The following is a 19,927-nucleotide window of genomic DNA, read 5'->3' on the forward strand; positions in this document are numbered from 1 at the left end:
ACATATTCGAAAAGCGTTTAAAGCGTATCAGAGGCCTATGTGTCTTCTGCGATAGTCCCGAGATTCATATCTGTACCTCACTCAGAGCATTTACAGCGATGAGAGAAAGAAATGTTGTGCCCAGATCTGAAATTCTATTCAAATACATGGGAGAGAGCCTCAGACAGCCTCAGAAAATCCTGTCGCATGACTTTGCTCTGAAGCACCGTGACAGAAAACCGTACGGTCTAGATAAATTTCGAAAACATTTTACCGGAGCAGACAGGCGTATCAATGTCAGGACCGATTTTGATACTAATCGTGCGATATTTGTGGGCGTGATGGCGATTTCAAAAATGATTTGGGCTGAAAAAGTTGTCTTCATCTCTCACTCTAAGCAGCCAGAGACGCACTCTAACTTTAGGAAAAATGAGAAAGTTTGGGTCGCTTAGAGGCAAATTGTGGACAAACCGTAACTGGTATCGACGAGCCGTCTTCACTTTCGAAGAGATCACAGACGTATCTACAAAATGAAATTTGAATGGCATTTCTACGTGAATTCGTGACGACACAGAAAATCCTCAAAAATAGGGTATTTCTAGGATTTTTCCCATTGACTTATAATGGGGGTTTTTTCGTAGTTTTTTGCGAATTATGTCGCCACGTTAAGCCCAAATCCCACCAAAAGTAATAGCTGGAATGGCGTGAATTTTCTGCACGTTTTGATACCTCATTTGTAGGTGTGCACCCAGCGGTATGAGCCGCATTAACGGTTACGAAAGAAAAATAAAGAAGACTAGAAAATTTCGGAAGAAATTTAGCCGGGGCCTGCCAAGGCGCGCCCGTGGGGTTCGGGCCCGGCGTCGTCGCGCCACAAATCGGCGTCGACGCCAAAGAACGCCGCGACGTGACCAGTGGCACGCGGAGAACCGCAAGAACGTTAAGCGAGGCGGACGTGCACCGTTCGGTACGATTTAAAATGTTGTCGAGGCTTTTATTTTGGAAGTTTCAGTATGCTTCATTTCAAAGGGCCAAACTAATCCCATGCGTAATAGTCCTTGGGTTAAAATAGTTGTATAATGCTCAAAACACAAGTAGCTGATGTAAAAATATTCAAGGCTTTTATTTTGGAATTTTCAGTATGCTTCATTTCAAAAGGGCCAAACTAATACCATGTGTAACAGTGCTTTGGATGAAAAAGTCAAATAAAGCCAAAAAGAGCAATTACGTCATGTAAAAATATTCAAGGCTTTTATTTTGAAACTTTTGTTAAGCTTCATTTCAAAGCGCCAAACTAATACCATGTGTAACAGTGCTTTGGATGAAAAAGTCAAATAAAGCCAAAAAGAGCAATTACATGATGTCAAAATATTCAAGGCTTTTATTTTGAAATTTTTGTTAATCTTCATTTCAAAGGGCCAAACTAATACCATGTGTAACAGTGCTTTGGATGAAAAAGTCATACAAAGCCAAAAACAGCAATTGCATGATGTAAAAATATTCAAGGCTTTTATTTTGAAATTATTATTATGCTCCATTTTAAAGTTCCAAACTAATCCCATGTGTAACAGTGCTGTGGATGAAAAAGTCATATACGGCCAAAAAAAGCAATTACATGATGTAAAAATATTCAAGGCTTTTATTTTGAAATTTTCAGTATGCTTCATTTCAGAGGGCCAAACTAATACCACGTGTAACAGTGCTTTGGATGAAAAAGTCACATAAAGCCAAAAACAGCAATTACCTGATGTAAAAATATTCAAGGCTTTTATTTTCAAATTATTATTATGCTCCATTTTAAAGTTCCGAACTAATCCCATGTGTAACATGGCTTTGGATGAAAAAGTCATTTACGGCCAAAAAGAGCAATTACTTCATGTAAAATATTCAAGGCTTTTATTTTGAAATTTTCAGTATGCTTCATTTTAAAGTTCTGAACTAATACCACGTGTAAGAGTGCTTTGGATGAAAAAGTCAAATAAAGCCAAAAAGAGCAATTACGTCATGTAAAAATATTCAAGGCTTTTATTTTGAAATTTTTGTTAAGCTTCATTTCAAAGGGCCAAACTAATACCATGTGTAACAGTGCTTTGGATGAAAAAGTCAAATAAAGCCAAAAAGAGCAATTACATGATGTAAAAATATTCAAGGCTTTTATTTTGAAATTTTTGTTAAGCTTCATTTCAAAGGGCCAAACTAATACCATGTGTAACAGTGCTTTGGATGAAAAAGTCAAATAAAGCCAAAAAGAGCAATTACGTCATGTAAAAATATTCAGGGCTTTTATTTTGAAATTTTCAGTATGCTTCATTTTAAAGTTCCAAACTAATCCCATGCGTAATAGTCCTTCGGATGAAAAAGTCATACAAAGCCAAAAACAGCAATTACCTGATGTAAAAATATTCAAGGCTTTTATTTTGAAATTATTATTATGCTCCATTTTAAAGGTCCGAACTAATCCCATGTGTAACAGTACTTTGAATGAAAAAGTCATATAAAGCCAAAAAGAGCAATTACATGATGTAAAAATATTCAAGGCTTTTATTTTGAAATTTTCAGTATGCTTCATTTCAGAGGGCCAAACTATTCCATTGTGTAACAGTGCTTTGGATGAAAAAGTCAAATAAAGCCAAAAAGAGCAATTACATGATGTAAAAATATTCAGGGCTTTTATTTTGAAATTTTCAATATGCTTAATTTTAAAGTTCCAAACTAATCCCATGTGTAACAGTTACTGAGTTAAATCAGTTATATACAGCCCATTATAGCAATTAGTTCTAAAGGCCAGTTCTCAGTCCTGATCTGTTTCAACTGAGGATAGATAGAACTACAGCGATGCGTATTCGTAGTCCAAATCAGCAGCCAATAGCCTCTTGAGTTCCGTTGCTATGGTAAATAATGGTCTCAGCAGGGTGTGAGCTCTGAGCTCTGAGCTCTCAAACACACAAGTGTGTTTGAGCAAACACGTTTTACTGACAAAAAAGCATTGGAAACAAATCCTTCTTGTTCGGGAACCGTAATACATATTCGAAAAGCGTTTCGAGCATATGAGAGGGCAATGTGTCTTCTGCGATAGTCCCGAGATTCATATCTGTACCTCACTCAGAGCATTTACAGTGATGAGAGAAAGAAATGTTGTGCCCAGATCTGATCCGAGGTCGGCTGTCACTCTAATTTGAAGAAAAATGAGAAACTTTGGGTCGCTTAGAGGCAAATTGTGGACAAACCGTAACTGGTATCGACGAGCCGTCTTCACTTTCGAAGAGATCACAGACGTATCTACAAAATGAAATTTGAATGGCATTTCTAGGTGAATTTGTGACGACACAGCAAATCCTCAAAAATAGGGTATTTCTAGGATTATTCCCATTGACTTATAATGGGGTTTTTTCCGTAGTTTTTCGCGAATTATGTCGCCACGTTAAGCCCAAATCCCACCAAAAGTAATAGCTCCAATGGCGTGAATTTTCTGCACGTTTTGATACCTCATTTGTAGGTGTGCACGCAGCGGTATGAGCCGCATTAACGGTTACGGAAGAAAAATAAAGAATTATAACTAGAAAATTTCGGAAGAAATTTAGACGGGGCCTGCCGAGGCGCGCCCGTGGGGTTCGGGCCCGGCGTCGTCACGCCACAAATCGGCATCGACGCCAAAGAACGCCGCGACGTAACCAGTGGCACGCGGAGAACCGCAAGAACGTTAAGCGAGGCGGACGTGCACCGTTCGGTACGATTTAAAATGTTGTCAAGGCTTTTATTTTGGAAGTTTCAGTATGCTTCATTTCAAAGGGCCAAACTAATCCCATGCGTAATAGTCCTTGGGTTAAAATAGTCATATAATGCTGAAAACAGCAATTACATGATGTAAAAATATTCAAGGCTTTTATTTTGAAATTATTATTATGCTCCATTTCAAAGTTCCAAACTAATCCCATGTGTAACAGTGCTTTGGATGAAAAAGTCATATACGGCGAAAAAGAGCAATTACATGATGTAAAAATATTCAAGGCTTTTATTTTGAAATTTTCAGTATGCTTCATTTCAGAGGGCCAAACTATTCCATTGTGTAACAGTGCTTTGGATAAAAAAGTCACATAAAGCCAAAAACCGCAATTACATGATGTAAAAATATTCAAGGCTTTTATTTTGAAATTATTATTATGCTCCATTTTAAAGTTCCGAACGAATCCCATGTGTAACAGTGCTTTGGATGAAAAAGTCATACAAAGCCAAAAAGAGCAATTACCTGATGTAAAAATATTCAAGGCTTTTATTTTGAAATTTTCAGTATGCTTCATTTTAAAGTTCCGAACTAATACCACGTGTAAGAGTGCTTTGGATGAAAAAGTCAAATAAAGCCAAAAAGAGCAATTACGTCATGTAAAAATATTCAAGGCTTTTATTTTTGAAACTTTTGTTAAGCTTCATTTCAAAGGGCCAAACTAATACCACGTGTAACAGTGCTTTGGATGAAAAAGTCAAATAAAGCCAAAAAGAGCAATTACATGATGTAAAAATATTCAAGGCTTTTATTTTGAAATTTTTGTTAATCTTCATTTCAAAGGGCCAAACTAATACCATGTGTAACAGTGCTTTGGATGAAAAAGTCAAATAAAGCCAAAAAGAGCAATTACGTCATGTAAAAATATTCAAGGCTTTTATTTTGAAATTTGCAGGATGCTTCATTTCAAAGGGCCAAACTAATCCCATGCGTAATAGTCCTTCGGTTAAAATAGTTATATAATGCTCAAAACACAAGTAGCTGATGTAAAAATATTCAAGGCTTTTATTTTGAAATTTTCAGTATGCTTCATTTTAAAGTTCTGAACTAATACCACGTGTAACAGTGCTTTGGATGAAAAAGTCAAATAAAGCCAAAAAGAGCAATTACGTCATGTAAAATATTCAAGGCTTTTATTTTGAAATTTTCAGTATGCTTAATTTTAAAGTTCCAAACTAATCCCATGTGTAACAGTTACTGAGTTAAATCAGTTATATACAGCCCAAAGCAGCAGGTAGTTCTAAAGGCCAGTTCTCAGTCCTGATCTGTTTCAACTGAGGATAGATAGAACTACAGCGATGCGTATTCGTAGTCCAAATCAGCAGCCAATAGCCTCTTGAGATCCGTTGCTATGGTAAATAATGGTCTCAGCAGGTGTGAGCTGTGAGCTCTGAGCTCTGAAACACACAATTGTGTGTTTGAGAGCAAACACGTTTTACTGACAAAAAGCATTGGAAACAAATCCTTCTTGTTCGGGAACCGTAATACATATTCGAAAAGCGTTTTAAGCGTATGACAGTTCAATGTGTCTTCTGCGATAGTCCCGAGATTCATATCTGTACCTCACTCAGAACATTTACAGTGATGAGAGAAAGAAATGTTGTGCCCAGATCTGAACCGAGATCGGCTGTCACTGTAATTTGAGCAAAAATGAGAAAGTTTGGGTCGCTTAGAGGCAAATTGTGGACAAACCGTAACTGGTATCGACGAGCCGTCTTCACTTTCGAAGAGATCACAGACGTATCTACAAAATGAAATTTGAATGGCATTTCTAGGTGAATTTGTGACGACACAGCAAATCCTCAAAAATAGGGTATTTCTAGGATTTTTCCCATTGAGTTATAATGGGGTTTTTTTCGTAGTTTTTTGCGAATTATGTCGCCACGTTAAGCCCAAATCCCACCACAAGTAATAGCTCCAATGGCGTGAATTTTCGGCACGTTTTGATACCTCATTTGTAGGTGTGCACCCAGCGGTATGAGCCGCATTAACGGTTACGGAAGAAAAATAAAGAATTATAATAAAGAGACACTTTGTTGGGTGTAGAGTAATAGGTTCCTGCCATTGCTTTGCATGGCAGGCCCCAACTAGAAAATTTCGGAAGAAATTTAGCCGGGGCCTGCCAAGGCGTGCCCGTCAGGCATGGGCCCGGCGTCGTCACGCCACAAATCGGCGTCGACGCTAAAGAATGCTGCGACGTAATCAGTGGCAAGCGGAGAACCGCAAGAACGTTAAGCGAGGCGGACGTGCACCGTTCGGTACGATTTAAAATGTTGTCGAGGCTTTTATTTTGGAAGTTTTGTTAAACTTCATTTCAAAGGGCCAAACTAATCCCAAGCGTAATAGTCCTTGGGTTAAAATAGTTATATAATGCTCAAAACACAAGTAGCTGATGTAAAAATATTCAAGGCTTTTATTTTGAAATTTTCAGTATGCTTCATTTCAAAGGGCCAAAGTAATACCATGTGTAACAGTGCTTTGGATGAAAAAGTCAAATAAAGCCAAAAAGAGCAATTACATGATGTAAAAATATTCAAGGCTTTTATTTTGAAATTTTCAGTATGCTTCATTTCAAAGGGCCAAACTAATCCCATGTGTAACAGTGCTTTGGATGAAAAAGTCAAATAAAGCCAAAAAGAGCAATTACATGATGTAAAAATATTCAAGGCTTTTATTTTGAAATTTTCAGTATGTTTCATTTTAAAGTTCCGAACTAATCCCATGTGTAACAGTGCTTTGGATGAAAAAGTCATACAAAGCCAAAAACAGCAATTACATGATGTAAAAATATTCAAGGCTTTTATTTTGAAATTATTATTATGCTCCATTTTAAAGTTCCAAACTAATACCATGTGTAACAGTGCTTTGGATGAAAAAGTCAAATAAAGCCAAAAAGAGCAATTACATGATGTAAAAATATTCAAGGCTTTTATTTTGAAATTTTCAGTATGCTTCATTTTAAAGTTCCAAACTAATTCCATGTGTAACAGTGCTTTGGATGAAAAAGTCATATAAAGCCAAAAAGAGCAATTACATGATGTAAAAATATTCAAGGCTTTTATTTTGAAATTTTCAGTATGCTTCATTTTAAAGTTCTGAACTAATACCATGTGTAACAGTGCTTTGGATGAAAAAGTCAAATAAAGCCAAAAAGAGCAATTATGTCATGTAAAAATATTCAAGGCTTTTATTTTGAAATTTTTGTTAAGCTTCATTTTAAAGGGCCAAACTAATAGCATGTGTAACAGTGCTTTGGATGAAAAAGTCAAATAAAGCCAAAAAAGAGCAATTACGTCATGTAAAAATATTCAGGGCTTTTATTGTGAAATTTTCAATATGCTTAATTTTAAAGTTTAAAACTAATCCCATGTGTAACAGTTACTGAGTTAAATCAGTTATATACAGCCCAAAGCAGCAATTAGTTCTAAAGGCCAGTTCAGTCCTGATCTGTTTCAACTGAGTATTCCACTATAGATAGAACTACAGCGATGCGTATTCGTAGTCCTAACCAGCAGCCAATAGCCTCTTGAGTTCCGTTGCTATGGTAAATAATGGTCTCAGCAGGTGTGAGCTCTGAGCTCTGAGCTCTCAAACACACAAGTGTGTTTGAGCAAACACGTTTTACTGAAAAGAAGCATTGGAAACAAATCCTTCTTGTTCGGGAACCGTAATACATATTCGAAAAGCGTTTGTAGCGTATGACAGTTCAATGTGTCTTCTGCGATAGTCCCGAGATTCATATCTGTACCTCACTCAGAGCATTTACAGGGATGAGAGAAAGAAATGTTGTGCCCAGATATGAACCGAGATGGGCTGTCACTCTAATTTGAAGAAAAATGAGAAACTTTGGGTCGCTTAGAGGCAAATTGTGGACAAACCGTAACTGGTATCGACGAGCCGTCTTCACTTTCGAAGAGATCACAGACGTATCTACAAAATGAAATTTGAATGGCATTTCTAGGTGAATTTGTGACGACACAGCAAATCCTCAAAAATAGGGTATTTCTAGGATTTGTCCCATTGAGTTATAATGGGGTTTTTTTCGTAGTTTTTTGCGAATTATGTCGCCACGTTAAGCCCAAATCCCACCAGAAGTAATAGCTCCAATGGCGTGAATTTTCTGCACGTTTTGATACCTCATTTGTAGGTGTGCACCCAGCGGTATGAGCCGCATTAACGGTTACGGAAGAATAAAGAATATTAAAGAGACGCTTCTCTCCGACAATAGTAATAGGTTCCTGCCATTGCTTTGCATGGCAGGTCCCAACAGGCCCCAATAATATTAAAGAGATGCTTGTTGGGTGTAGAGTAATAGGTTCCTGCTATTGCTTTGCATGGCAGGCCCCAATTAAAGAAACACTTTCTCCGACAATAGTAATAGGTTCCTGCCATTGCTTTGCATGGCAGGCCCCAAATATTACAGCTAAAACAAGAGAAAAAAGCAAAATATTAAAAATAATCACATGTACTTTGTGCAATCAATGCATGAAAATTAGTTTGCGGTGAATTTTGCATTTCTTTAAAGTACAAATGATTTTTTTTATTTGAATATCTTAATTAGGTAGAGTAAAACTGGTTAACATAATTCGAAAGAAATGAAATCAGATTCAATCTCATTTTACATTAAACACAAAATTAACACAAATACTGTTTTGTAGATTTTTTTTTTAAAACACTCAACCATTATATACATTCTATTGTTGATTTAAAAAACTACAAAAATAAACCCCACTCACTCTCTCTATGGTACAGAATAATACAAATCAATCCCTCAAGTCCAATCATGTGAGAATGTTCTGGAAGGGAGTCCATGTCCGGTCAAACTCTGTTAATGCATGAAATAGTCAGTGGGCCCCCAAGCCTCTTCATCTATCAGCATCAGTACTGGCACTCCTCAGGGCTGTGTGCTGAGCCCTCTGCTCTTCACGTTGTACACACACAACATACAGTTTGACATAAACAGTAAGTTAATACAATAACATACAGTTTATCATTATTGTTTTTTGATACAGAATATACCAGAAAAATAAAACATCAATGAAGGAAAATGTGTCATGGTTGAACATCTCTAAGTATCCAAATGTGAAGATCAAAATGATCACATTTAACAAATACAACATAGGACATTTATGGAACATACTTCTACAGCTTTTCAACTGTGTGACGCGCCATGTGCCGAATTAAACACTGTTTATTACTAAAGCTTTTTCCACAATGTCCACATGAAAACGGCTTTTCACCCGTGTGAATTCTCATGTGCTGAGTTAAAGTCGGTTTATGCCTAAAACGTTTTCCACAGTTCACACATGAAAAAGGCTTTTCACCTGTGTGAATCATCATGTGCTTAGTTAAATCCTGTTTTCGAATAAAACTTTTTCCACAGGTCACACATGAAAACGGCTTTTCACCAGTGTGAATCATCATGTGCTTAGATAAATCCTGTTTTCGAATAAAACTTTTTCCACAGGACACACATGAAAACGGCTTTTCACCCGTGTGAATCCTCATGTGCTTAGTTAAATTCTGTTTTCGAATAAAACTTTTTCCACAGGACACACATGAAAACGGCTTTTCACCCGTGTGAATCATCATGTGCTTAGTTAAATTGTATTTTTCACTGAAACTTTTTCCACAGCTCACACAAGAAAACGGCTTTTCACCAGTGTGAATCATCATGTGCTGAGTTAAAACATGTTTTTGAATAAAACTTTTTCCACAGTTCACACATGTAAACTGCTTTTCACCAGTGTGAATCATCATGTGCTGAGTTAAATCCTGTTTTCGAATAAAACTTTTTCCACAGTTCACACATGAAAATGGCTTTTCACCTGTGTGAATCCTAATGTGCTGAGTTAAAGCCGATTTATGCCTAAAACTTTTTCCACAGGTCAAGCATGAAAATGACTTTTCACCAGTATGAATCATCATGTGCTTACTTAAATCATGTTTTCGAAGAAAACGTTTTCCACAGGTCACACATGAAAACGTCTTTTCACCAGTGTGAATCATCATGTGCTCAGTTAAATTGTATTTTCCACTGAAACTTTTTCCACAGCTCACACAAGAAAACGGCTTTTCACCAGTGTGAATCATCATGTGCTGAGTTAAAACATGTTTTTGAATAAAACTTTTCCCACAGGTCACACATGAAAACGGCTTTTCACCAGTGTGAATCATCATGTGCCGAGTTAAATGATGTTTGTGAAAAAAACTTTTTCCACAGGTCACACATGAAAACGGCTTTTCACCAGTGTGGATCATCATGTGCTGAGTTAAATGATGTTTTCGAATAAAACTTTTCCCACAGGTCACACATGTAAACTGCTTTTCACCCGTATGAGTTCTCATATGAATATCAAAAACAGATTTTGAAGTCAAACGCTTTTTACAGATGACACATGAGAAAGGTTTTCTTCTTTCCTGATTTTGGTTCTCAGCTTCAGCAGCTTCCTGGAAGATGTCTTGGTTCCTGTTTGGTTCTGATTCAGTGTGGTCTGTTTGCTCATCAACAGGAACCACCATGCAGGTATCAGTCTCCTGTTTTAATTCAATCTGTTCTTCACCCGGACTGCAGTAAACTTCTTTCTCTTCCACTTTTATCTGATGGTGTTTTAGATCCTCCTGCTCTTCTTTTATCTGATGATCTTCTGGCTCTTGCTGTTCTTGTTTCACCTGCAGAGGTTCCAACTCCTCCTGGTCCAGAGTGGATCTCCTCTCCTGGTAATAAATGTTACACTGCAGGCAATCTGGACAAGAAAACAGATTTAAAAAGCAATCGTTACTTTATTGAAGTAAATGGGAGAAATCGTTCATCGTTTACGACAGAAATGAAAAAAATGAAAAAACCCACACCGAAAAATTTAAGAGCGTAGACAGAGAGACAGATCAGGCGACAAATCCAGCTGACAATTGGAGAATTCTCAAATGAACGGATATTAAATATTTTTTATTTATTATAAAATTAATAAGAGTTGCCAATGTTAATGAAATTTACTAGTAAATATTAACATTTCAAGATATTCCTTAATTTGGAGTTATTACTTTTATTTGGGTTAAAATTTGACTTTAGTTCACTTTATATTTTGGGGTTTATTTACAGAGTTTATTTGTAGGTTAATAATTGTTTAGTTTTTATTGCTTTGTGTTTGTTATTTACTTTTGTAAGTTAGACATTAAGAACTGTGGGTCCATTTTCTGTAAGTATGGGGACTGGTACAGGACCAGCATGCACTGGGTTGGGCCTGTGGGTTTTGACCAGAGCAGGAGAGGAAACAATGAAAAGTAGTGATGCTGAGATGCAGCTTCATGAAGCCATCTAAAAATTAGTATCAATGCTAAAGAAAGCTGCAATCATATGAGGAGAATGACCAGAATGTTTACTAACATGTACTTGCACCATTCAGTATGATAAAGTAAGTGTATCAGCTAAAATTAGCCAAAATGCTAATGTTAGCATGAATGCTGTCAGTAGCATGTGGGGCATCACTAGCATGTTGTCTGTACTTTACTTACTCCATTCGGTATACTAAACATGGCTAATAAGTAAGAAAATTAGCTAATAGCTTATTTAAGCTAAAAGACTAATGCAGCAAAGATATTAGCAAAGATAATGCAGGCTAACATTATTTCACTGCCGATGGTAGTGCACTAACCTTAGAAGAATATTAAGGCTTTTATTTTGAAATCTTCAGTAAGTTTCATATTAAATGGCCGTACTAATTCAATGTGTATTCAATGTGAATGCTGTCAGTAGCATGTGGGGCATCACTATTCAGAGATGCAATGAGTTTATAGCAGTTGTTTCACCATGTCTGTAGTTCTGACATTCTGCCATCACTGTGGTTCTAAAGAGCAGCTCAGAGAGGCAGACAAAATTCTGTCTATTTTGAGTCTAAGCAGCAGTTATTTTGAGGTGTAGAACAATAGGTCCCTGCCATGCAATGCATAGAGATTGCATCCCTATGCATTGCTATGGGCAGGCCCCAAATAGGCAACGTGAAAACAACATGAAGCTTTACAATGAATAAACAAGTAAAAGATGTTTGTGATTCTGATACATAAATTCTGATTAACCTGGTTGTATGAAACAATGGCTGGATCCAAAAGAAACTAGAAACAAATAGAAAAGAGGGTTGTGATTGGCTTGTTACTCGCTATGTCACCAGGGACAACGATTTATTACTAAAAAATAAAAACTGTAACTGCTCAGGTTTAGGTGAGTTCTCTGTCTTACCCGCTTCATTACTCAACACATCATTAATGTAAAGTTTGATCTTTGTTATTTGCTTGTCAAACTGAAAAAATAAACTATAAAAGCAATTTTCAAGTTTTTTGGACATTGAACATCTTTTATTTATGTAACTGTTTGGTGTATTAGTTGAAAACGGTGTAAAAATAAAGAAACTGTAAATTCCCACTCATATTGGGCCCATGAATGCACCTTTGCCCATAGTCATTGTGCCCTTTTTCCCCATAGACTATAAATAAACGCCTCATGGACCGCTCTTGCCTATTGTTACTGAAGAGATTTAAGGCGGCCATCTTGGAGCGGTCGACCGTTCCACTCAGCTTTATGTTTAACAGACTCAATGACGTATCAGCGCATTTATCTATCATAACTCGCTAAATACTAAACAGATATTCACCAATTTTTCTGTAGACCTTATTAAAAGATTAGCAACATTTACAAGGAAATAATTTTTAAAGTATTTTTGAATGACTGATATAAGGTTGAGCATATTTAACTATTCTTAGTGGGGAAAACAGAATAGAGTCAGAATAGAATGTGTTGATATTTCTGTATTATGATTATTTTACAAAGCACACAACCAGTCATAATCTTTTAAATATATTATTTAGTGATATCAATACATATTTATATAAATATACAAACACAAAATAATACAATCAGAGAGAAATAAAGATGCTTAAATAATTATTAATGCTGAATAATATGCATTAAACTACACATATTTATATGGACATGCGTATATACATAATATCTATATAGGTTTTATTCATGTTTTCCAGCTGAGGAGGAGCTTAAGAGAGATTCAGCAGCTGAGATTCATCAGTGCAGTGAATCCGTCTCTCCTTAAAGACATTCCCCACTTCTTCCTCACATGGTCTTTATGAAACCTTCAAAACAAAAACAGGAGCTATTTTACTTTAGACAGAGTGAAAGAATTTCATATAAATAAGAGTCTTTCCCACCTTGTGTGGAATAATCTAAATCAATGTTAGGGAAAGAGATCCAAAAAGTGGTGAAATCAACCTTTATTGAAGTTTAACTAATTAGAAAAAGGTTTCACAAATCCCTAACATGGTTCTGAATATTCTGCTGTTAGAGCAGAATAATCCAGTTCAGGTCTGAAGAGTCCAGGTGTTGTAGTTTTTAAACTAGAATCGAATAAAATGCGGAAGCTAGTGAAAAATTAGGTGGAATAACCCTTTAGCCATTTCCCGAATCGGAAACCAACTTCAGCTTCGTGTATATGAGACATTTTCACAGCGTAATTGTGATTCCTGCGTTCATTTACCGGTTAACAAAACATTTATACGGGAAAAGAACATTTACTAAAATGATCCTCATACAGAAAGGTGCAGACATTTAGACCTTAACCTGCATCCAAACGCTGGTGGTTCCTACCTATTCGGTGTAAGATTATCTGGGGCCTCCGGGAGAAATCCAGCAGTCTGCGATGATCATCCATCTCTTCCTCCGACTTGACGATGATTTCTTTAAACTCTGTGAATGTTTCTTCAGCAGCAGTTAACGGCTCGTTGATAAACTCGTTTAGAGAAACAGTCGAACATTCAACCAAACAGACCATGCGCCATTTTCTTTGTCTTCTTCGTCTTCTTCTTTGGGATTTTATGACTGTCGTTCATTCATGTCATTGCATTACCGCCACCTTGTGGATCTTACGATCATCACATCTAAAGATTTCTCATACAGTGCCAGTTCTCTTTGAAAGACGTAAAATCTTTTCTTCCACTTTATCTAAATAAAACAAATACAATATTAGTATTCCAGTTTTCCACAAATCCAAAGTTAATATTGTCTTCTGATTCGTATCTCCTACATCCCGCAACATGTTTCACAGTTTCTTCCCTCCACCAGATCAGAACCTTTCCTATAGTTTCCGTATATCCACAATGATCGCTGCTGCCTTGTTCGGAGTTACCGCTGGTTCCGCCCATCCTGTGGCTTATTGAGAGCCGATCAGCACCGGCTTGTTCACTGAATTGTGCGGTGCTGGTGGTCGAGTGTAAATGACTTTTAACGGTTTTATCTATTTGATTTTTCTACCGGTATTTTAATAATAGTTTGTATTTATTTCTTTCTTAGCTCTGAGGATTGAAGGTGGTGCGTTTGGCCCAGATTAGTGGCGCCCAAACCTTTTGAGACCAAGATCTACTTTTTCTCTCACCAGCCGGCTGAGATCTACCTCATGACACGAAGACATAAAAATTGTAAATTAAATTCTATTGTTTTATTTTATATGCAAACATACATCAGTTATAGCAGTTATATAATAAAGTGATAGAAAACCTAACGCAGTTTTTTCCTCAGTGAGACTCTGACACTATCAAGAAAATATTATTAGAAACTGCGGAGTACTCATTTTAACCCAGAAAAGGAATTAGAACAAACTTGGAATCCAGAAATTTTTTTTTCCAGAACAGGAACATTTAGTTTTTATTATTACTTAGAAACTGATGAGTACTCATTACTTTTACAAATTTAGAGCATACTTAGAAAGTCCAAAGAATACTTATAATTATCTAGCAACCCAGACGTCTAACCCAAAACAGGGATTAGAATAAACTTAAAGTCCAGAAAAAACTACCTTAGCAACTACGTTTTAGACTCCTATTCTTCCAGACCAGAGGATACTTACTTACTTACTTACTTAGACTTATCTGCCACAATAGTCGACCGCAATAAAGGGCAATTTTTACCCTTTTTTAGGTCTCGATCACATGAGATTTGCTCTGATTCCAAAACTACAACACCTAGATACTTCAAACCTAAATTAAATTATTCTCAACTAAAAGCAGAATATTTAAAACCATGTTTCTGATTTGTAAAACTTTTATCTGATTTGTGAAACTTCACTTAACAGACGGTTGCAGAAGATCTTTCCTTCCAACAGCCATCTCCATCTACAATAATTTTTTGAAGAATTAATGAGTTACACCAACATTTAACTTCCCATTGGGATTAATAAAGTGGTTTTGAATTAGAATAGGGAAAAACTTCATGGAACAAGTGTGAATAGTAATTTAAACTTTAGTGAAGTTTCACAAATCACGTAAAGGTTTCACTAATCCCAAACATGGATTAAAATATTCTGCTTTTAGAGCAGAATAATCCAGTCCAGGTTTGAAATATGTAGTTGTTGTAGTTTTGGAATTAGAGCAGTTCTATTATTCAATATATGACTTTATACTTTACTTTTGTAAGCATTTCTATGCAATATTTAATTTTTTAAGCAGGGATGTTGGTACTGATTTTAAGTTATTCAGTTTAGCTGACAGATTTGCACTGTTTAACTTTTTCCTGCTGCTTCTACTCATTTCATTTCAGCAAGTGTTCTGCAGTTGAACTCAAATGTTTCTACAATTTTCAGCAGTAACATTCAGCACTAACACGACATTTTCACAGGAAAGGCAAATGTTCTACTTACTTTCTAAGACACTAATAATATATCTATGTGTGGAGGTTAAATTAGTTCCAGCATTAGAAACATGGTGATCTATAATAGAAAACAGCTGCAGCAGAACAGAGAAAAATATAACTAAGACAACAGAAACACTAAATTACTGAAGACAATAATAATCAACCATACTTTCTAAAATCAAGAACCATCAATGTATGAAAATTAATTTATAATGAATTTTAAAAGTAATTATTTTTTATTTATTCATTAAGCTATTACATAGGTAGAGTTGAACTGATTAATATAATTTTACAAATAACAGCATCAGTTACAATGTCATTTTGTTTTAAAGAGAAACTTATCATCTTATAAGTTTTAAATCTAAGCTTAGATCACTTTTAGACCATATACAGTACAGACCAAAAGTTTGGACACACCTTTTAATTCAATGAGTTTCCTTTATTTTCATGACTATTGACATTGTAGATTCACACTGAAGGCATCAAAACTATGAATAACACATGTGGAAATATGCACTAAACAAAAAAGTGTAAAACAACTGAAAATACCCCTTATATTCTACTTTCTTCAAAGTAGCAACCTTTTGCTGTGATTACTGCTTTGCACACACTCTGCATTTTCTTGATGAGCTTCAAGAGGTAGTCACCTGAAATGGTTTTCACTTCATAGGTGACCCCTGTCAGGTTAATAAGTGGGATTTCTTGCCTTATAAATAGTCATGAAAATAAAGAAGACCCATTGAATTAGAAGGTGTGTCCAAACTTTTGGTCTGTACTGTAGATTAGTGTAAAGACTCATGTCTAAACGAGTTATATGTAGCATCAATGCTAAAATCAGGCATACTGTAGGCTTGTAATTGGATGTATCCTCTCTTCAGACTAGAAAAGGTCAGTAGGGATTGAAGAATATGTAGAATGGAACAATTATGGTTAGCAAAAACTTTTATAAAATTTTTCAAATTTCCAGCCTGTTAACTGTCCAATATACATGTTTTCACAAAAGCCCTCCATCAGATTCCTTCCTATTAAATATACATGGGTAGCGCAACTTAAGGTACTTGATTCCTTTGTTAGCATATCCTCGCTGTTGAAATTAAAGTAAATACAACTATAGGACATAGTAAGAATGAAAATGTATCAGAGGAGAAAACAACTTTTTTTTTTACTTATTCTTAAATTGAACACATACAAACTGCTACAGCTTACTCTTAAAAACATTATTATTTTTGCTTACTTAGAGTTGTCTTATTCCGGGAATGATTTGTACCACTCTATTAAACTATTAGGGAGTAAAGTAGCCTGGGACCTTTTTGAGTATCTAGTATCACTGTTAACTAATAGATTTATGTATTTAAAGCATTTGTGTTTATATAGAAATATAGTCCTAAACTAGATGCAACATGAGAAATGTCATGGTAAATGAATCTGATGAAACCACCTGTTAAACTGTAGAAAACCGTTATGGTGAGATCCGCAATATTTTATGTTTATACAAATATAATTACATTTATGTCTAATCAGTGTGTCTGCTAGGAAGGGTGCAGTAAACCCTAACCCGAAATTTGAAGGATTTCATGTTTGTAACTCATGAAAAATGTACATCACATAAACTAATGTGATTGATGTAAGTCAACACATAATATTTAGAAGAGAAACTTAACTCTCAGTGTTTCTTTTCAGATGATTTTTTTTGTTCTAAAAGATTTCTTCTAATTGTGTGAAAAACAGTGGCTGATTTTAATGTTCAGTTAGAAGCATTTTCATTTGTTTGGATCAATCAGTTTTTGATGTGTTTAATACACATACAGTGCCAGTATGTGTATTAAACACATACTGGCACTGTATGTGTTTAATACACTTCAAAAGCATCTTATGCAATAATGCACATTATTGTAGAAGAGAGCTCAGCTGTCTCTTTCTACCTGTTCTTGCTTGCAGGACATAGCACAGAATTTAACAGTACGAATTCATAACATAGATGAATTTGAAAGTTTATACATTTTAGAAGAGAGACAAAAAATTTTGTTAGCATAATGCATGTTTTTCTGACTTTACAGCAATCTCATATTTGACAAGCAAAAAAAAAAAAAAAAGACTGTCAACAATTTTAAACAAGTAAATAACTTGTTAAATACACCGACAGCCTTGCGGCCACAGCTCCGATAAGTCGCCTCCGCAATGGAGGCACGGAACACGGTCCACTCAGACTCAATGTACCGCATCTCCACCGGAACATGTTCAAAGTTTTGCTGGAGATGGGAGTTAAAGCTCCGTCTCACAGGGGATTCCACCAGACGTTCCCAGCAGACCCTCACAACACGTTTGGGCCTGCCAGGTCTGACCGGCATCCTCCCCCACCACCGGAGCCAACTCACCACCAGGTAGTGGTCAGTGGACAGCTATGCACCTCTCTTCACCCGAGTGTCCAAGACATGGGCCGCATCTGCGGCCGCAGATCCGATGAAAGGATGACAAAGTTGATCATCGAACTGTGGCCTAGGGTGGCCTCTCAACCTCACACACTAGCTCCGGCTCCTTCCCCACCAGAGAGGTGACATTCCACGTCCCAAGAACCAGCTTCTGCAACCGAGGATCGGACCGCCAGGGCCCCCTCCCTCGGCAGGCATCCATCACACACTGCACCCGACCCCTTTTGCCCCTCTCACAGGTGATGGGCCCATGGGAGGGGGGACCCATGTCTCCTCTTTGGACTGAGCCCGGCCGGGATCCATGGATAAAAGCCCAGTCACCAGGCACTCGCCATTGTACCCCCCTCCAGGCCTGGCTCCAGAGTGGGGCACCGGTGACCCACATCCGGGCGAGGGAACAGCAAGTCCAAAGTTTTCTTCCATCATAGAGTTCTTCAGGTTGTTACTGTTGTAACTTCCAAAAGGGAAAAGGTAACAGGGATGAAAGACTGTGTCCTGTATGGCTAGGGCCTGGCTGTAAGTACATTCTTGAATGTAAACTAAACATGTTCTTATTTCACCAATGCAAAAACCACGTGAGCTCCATCAGCGCCACCGTCAACGTGCTCACACAGTTCCCACACCTGTCCATTATACACTGATGTGTTCAGCAGTGCTTCCTGATGATGCACAAAAATCTGGTGCAAATCGGTTCATGTAAAAAGGAGATACAGCTGTTGAAATAACCTAGGGGGCGCAGTGGAGTGAAATGACAATTTAATGCCATTGGGTTCTTAAGAGGTTAACCAAGGTCAATCATAACAAGTTTAGTGCAAATACAATGATGCATGTATGATTTTGAGATAAAGGTGCAAACAGCGATGGATTAGTATTCACCATTCAGCCACATCCACATGCTGCTGCCAGCCAGTGTTGAGAGAAGGATTTACCATCATGTTGTTCTACTTCATTAAACACAGGTTGAAATCTGCATGAACCGCTGAGTAAAGGGAAGAAAAAGAGTGGGAAAACACTGACTTCCTGTTGAAAGGGGTTGTGGTGATGTCACTAATTGGCCATGTGAATGTGATGAGCTCTGGTCTGTGATGATACAAATGAAGTTTGATGTACCTGGGCGCTTATGTGGGGATGTTATTCCATCCATCCATCCATCCATCCATCTTCTTCCGCTTATCCGAGGTCGGGTCGCGGGGGTAGCAGCTTCAGAAGGGAGGCCCAGACTTCCCTCTCCCCGGCCACTTCTTCTAGCTCTTCCGGGGGAATCCCGAGGCGTTCCCAGGCCAGCCGAGAGACATAGTCTCTCCAGCGTGTCCTGGGTCTTCCCCGGGGCCTCCTCCCAGTGGGACGTGCCCGGAACACCTCACCAGGGAGGCGTCCAGGAGGCATCCTGACCAGATGCCCAAGCCACCTCAACTGGCTCCTCTCGATGTGAAGGAGCAGCGGCTCTACTCTGAGTCCCTCCCGGATGACTGAGCTTCTCACCCTATCTCTAAGGGAGAGCCCAGCCACCCTACGGAGAAAACCCATTTCGGCCGCTTGTATCCGCGATCTCGTTCTTTCGGTCATGACCCAAAGCTCATGACCATAGATGAGGGTGGGAACGTAGATCGACCGGTAAATCGAGAGCTTCGCTTTTTGGCTCAGCTCTCTCTTCACCACGACGGACCGGTACAGCGCCCGCTTGACAGCAGACGCTGCGCCAATCCGCCTGTCGACCTCCCGCTCCCTTCTTCCCCCATTCGTGAACAAGATCCCGAGATACTTGAACTCCTCCACTTGGGGCAGGACACCCACCCTGACCCGAAGAAGGCACTCTACCCTTTTCCGGCTCAAGACCATGGCCTCGGATTTGGAGGCACTGATCCCCATCCCGGCCGCTTCACACTCGGCTGCGAACCGCTCCAGCGAGAGCTGCAGATCACGATCTGATGAAGCCAAAAGGACCACATCGTCTGCGAAAAGCAGAGATGAGATCCTAAGGCCACCAAATCGGATCCCCTCAACACCTTGGCTGCGCCTAGAAATTCTGTCCATGAAAGTGATGAACAGAAT

At 37.8% G+C, this 19,927-nt stretch overlaps 1 protein-coding gene across 1 annotated transcript; it reads right to left on the reverse strand.

The window, feature by feature from the left end:
* Positions 1 to 8,848: 8,848 nt before the first annotated feature.
* On the reverse strand, positions 8,849 to 18,506 carry LOC111607850 (gastrula zinc finger protein XlCGF57.1-like). Its single transcript, XM_023330057.1, has 5 exons — positions 18,436 to 18,506; positions 18,113 to 18,329; positions 17,588 to 17,695; positions 9,757 to 10,108; positions 8,849 to 9,588 (listed from the first exon to the last, which is right to left on the reverse strand). Exons 1-5 carry the CDS (start codon positions 18,504 to 18,506, stop codon positions 8,903 to 8,905), a joined length of 1,434 nt encoding a protein of 477 aa, XP_023185825.1. The 3' UTR covers positions 8,849 to 8,902.
* Between the last annotated feature and the right edge of the window lie 1,421 nt (positions 18,507 to 19,927).

The sequence above is a fragment of the Xiphophorus maculatus genome, unplaced genomic scaffold (genome assembly GCF_002775205.1).
Source record: "Xiphophorus maculatus strain JP 163 A unplaced genomic scaffold, X_maculatus-5.0-male Unplaced_Scaffold_BN000162F, whole genome shotgun sequence".
NCBI lineage: Eukaryota > Metazoa > Chordata > Actinopteri > Cyprinodontiformes > Poeciliidae > Xiphophorus > Xiphophorus maculatus.

Excerpts from the sequence above, each read along its gene's own strand:
- LOC111607850 (XM_023330057.1), bottom strand. The coding sequence starts at position 18,506 with ATGGACAGGTGTGGGAACTGTGTGAGCACGTTGACGGTGGCGCTGATG. Across the intron at positions 18,330-18,435 it reads CTCACGTGGTTTTTGCATTG|TTACAACAGTAACAACCTGA; the intron begins GTGAAATAAGAA and ends CCCTTTTGGAAG. Across the intron at positions 10,109-17,587 it reads GGAGCTGTGGCCGCAAGGCT|ATGAGAACTCATACGGGTGA; the intron begins GTCGGTGTATTT and ends TTTGATATTCAT.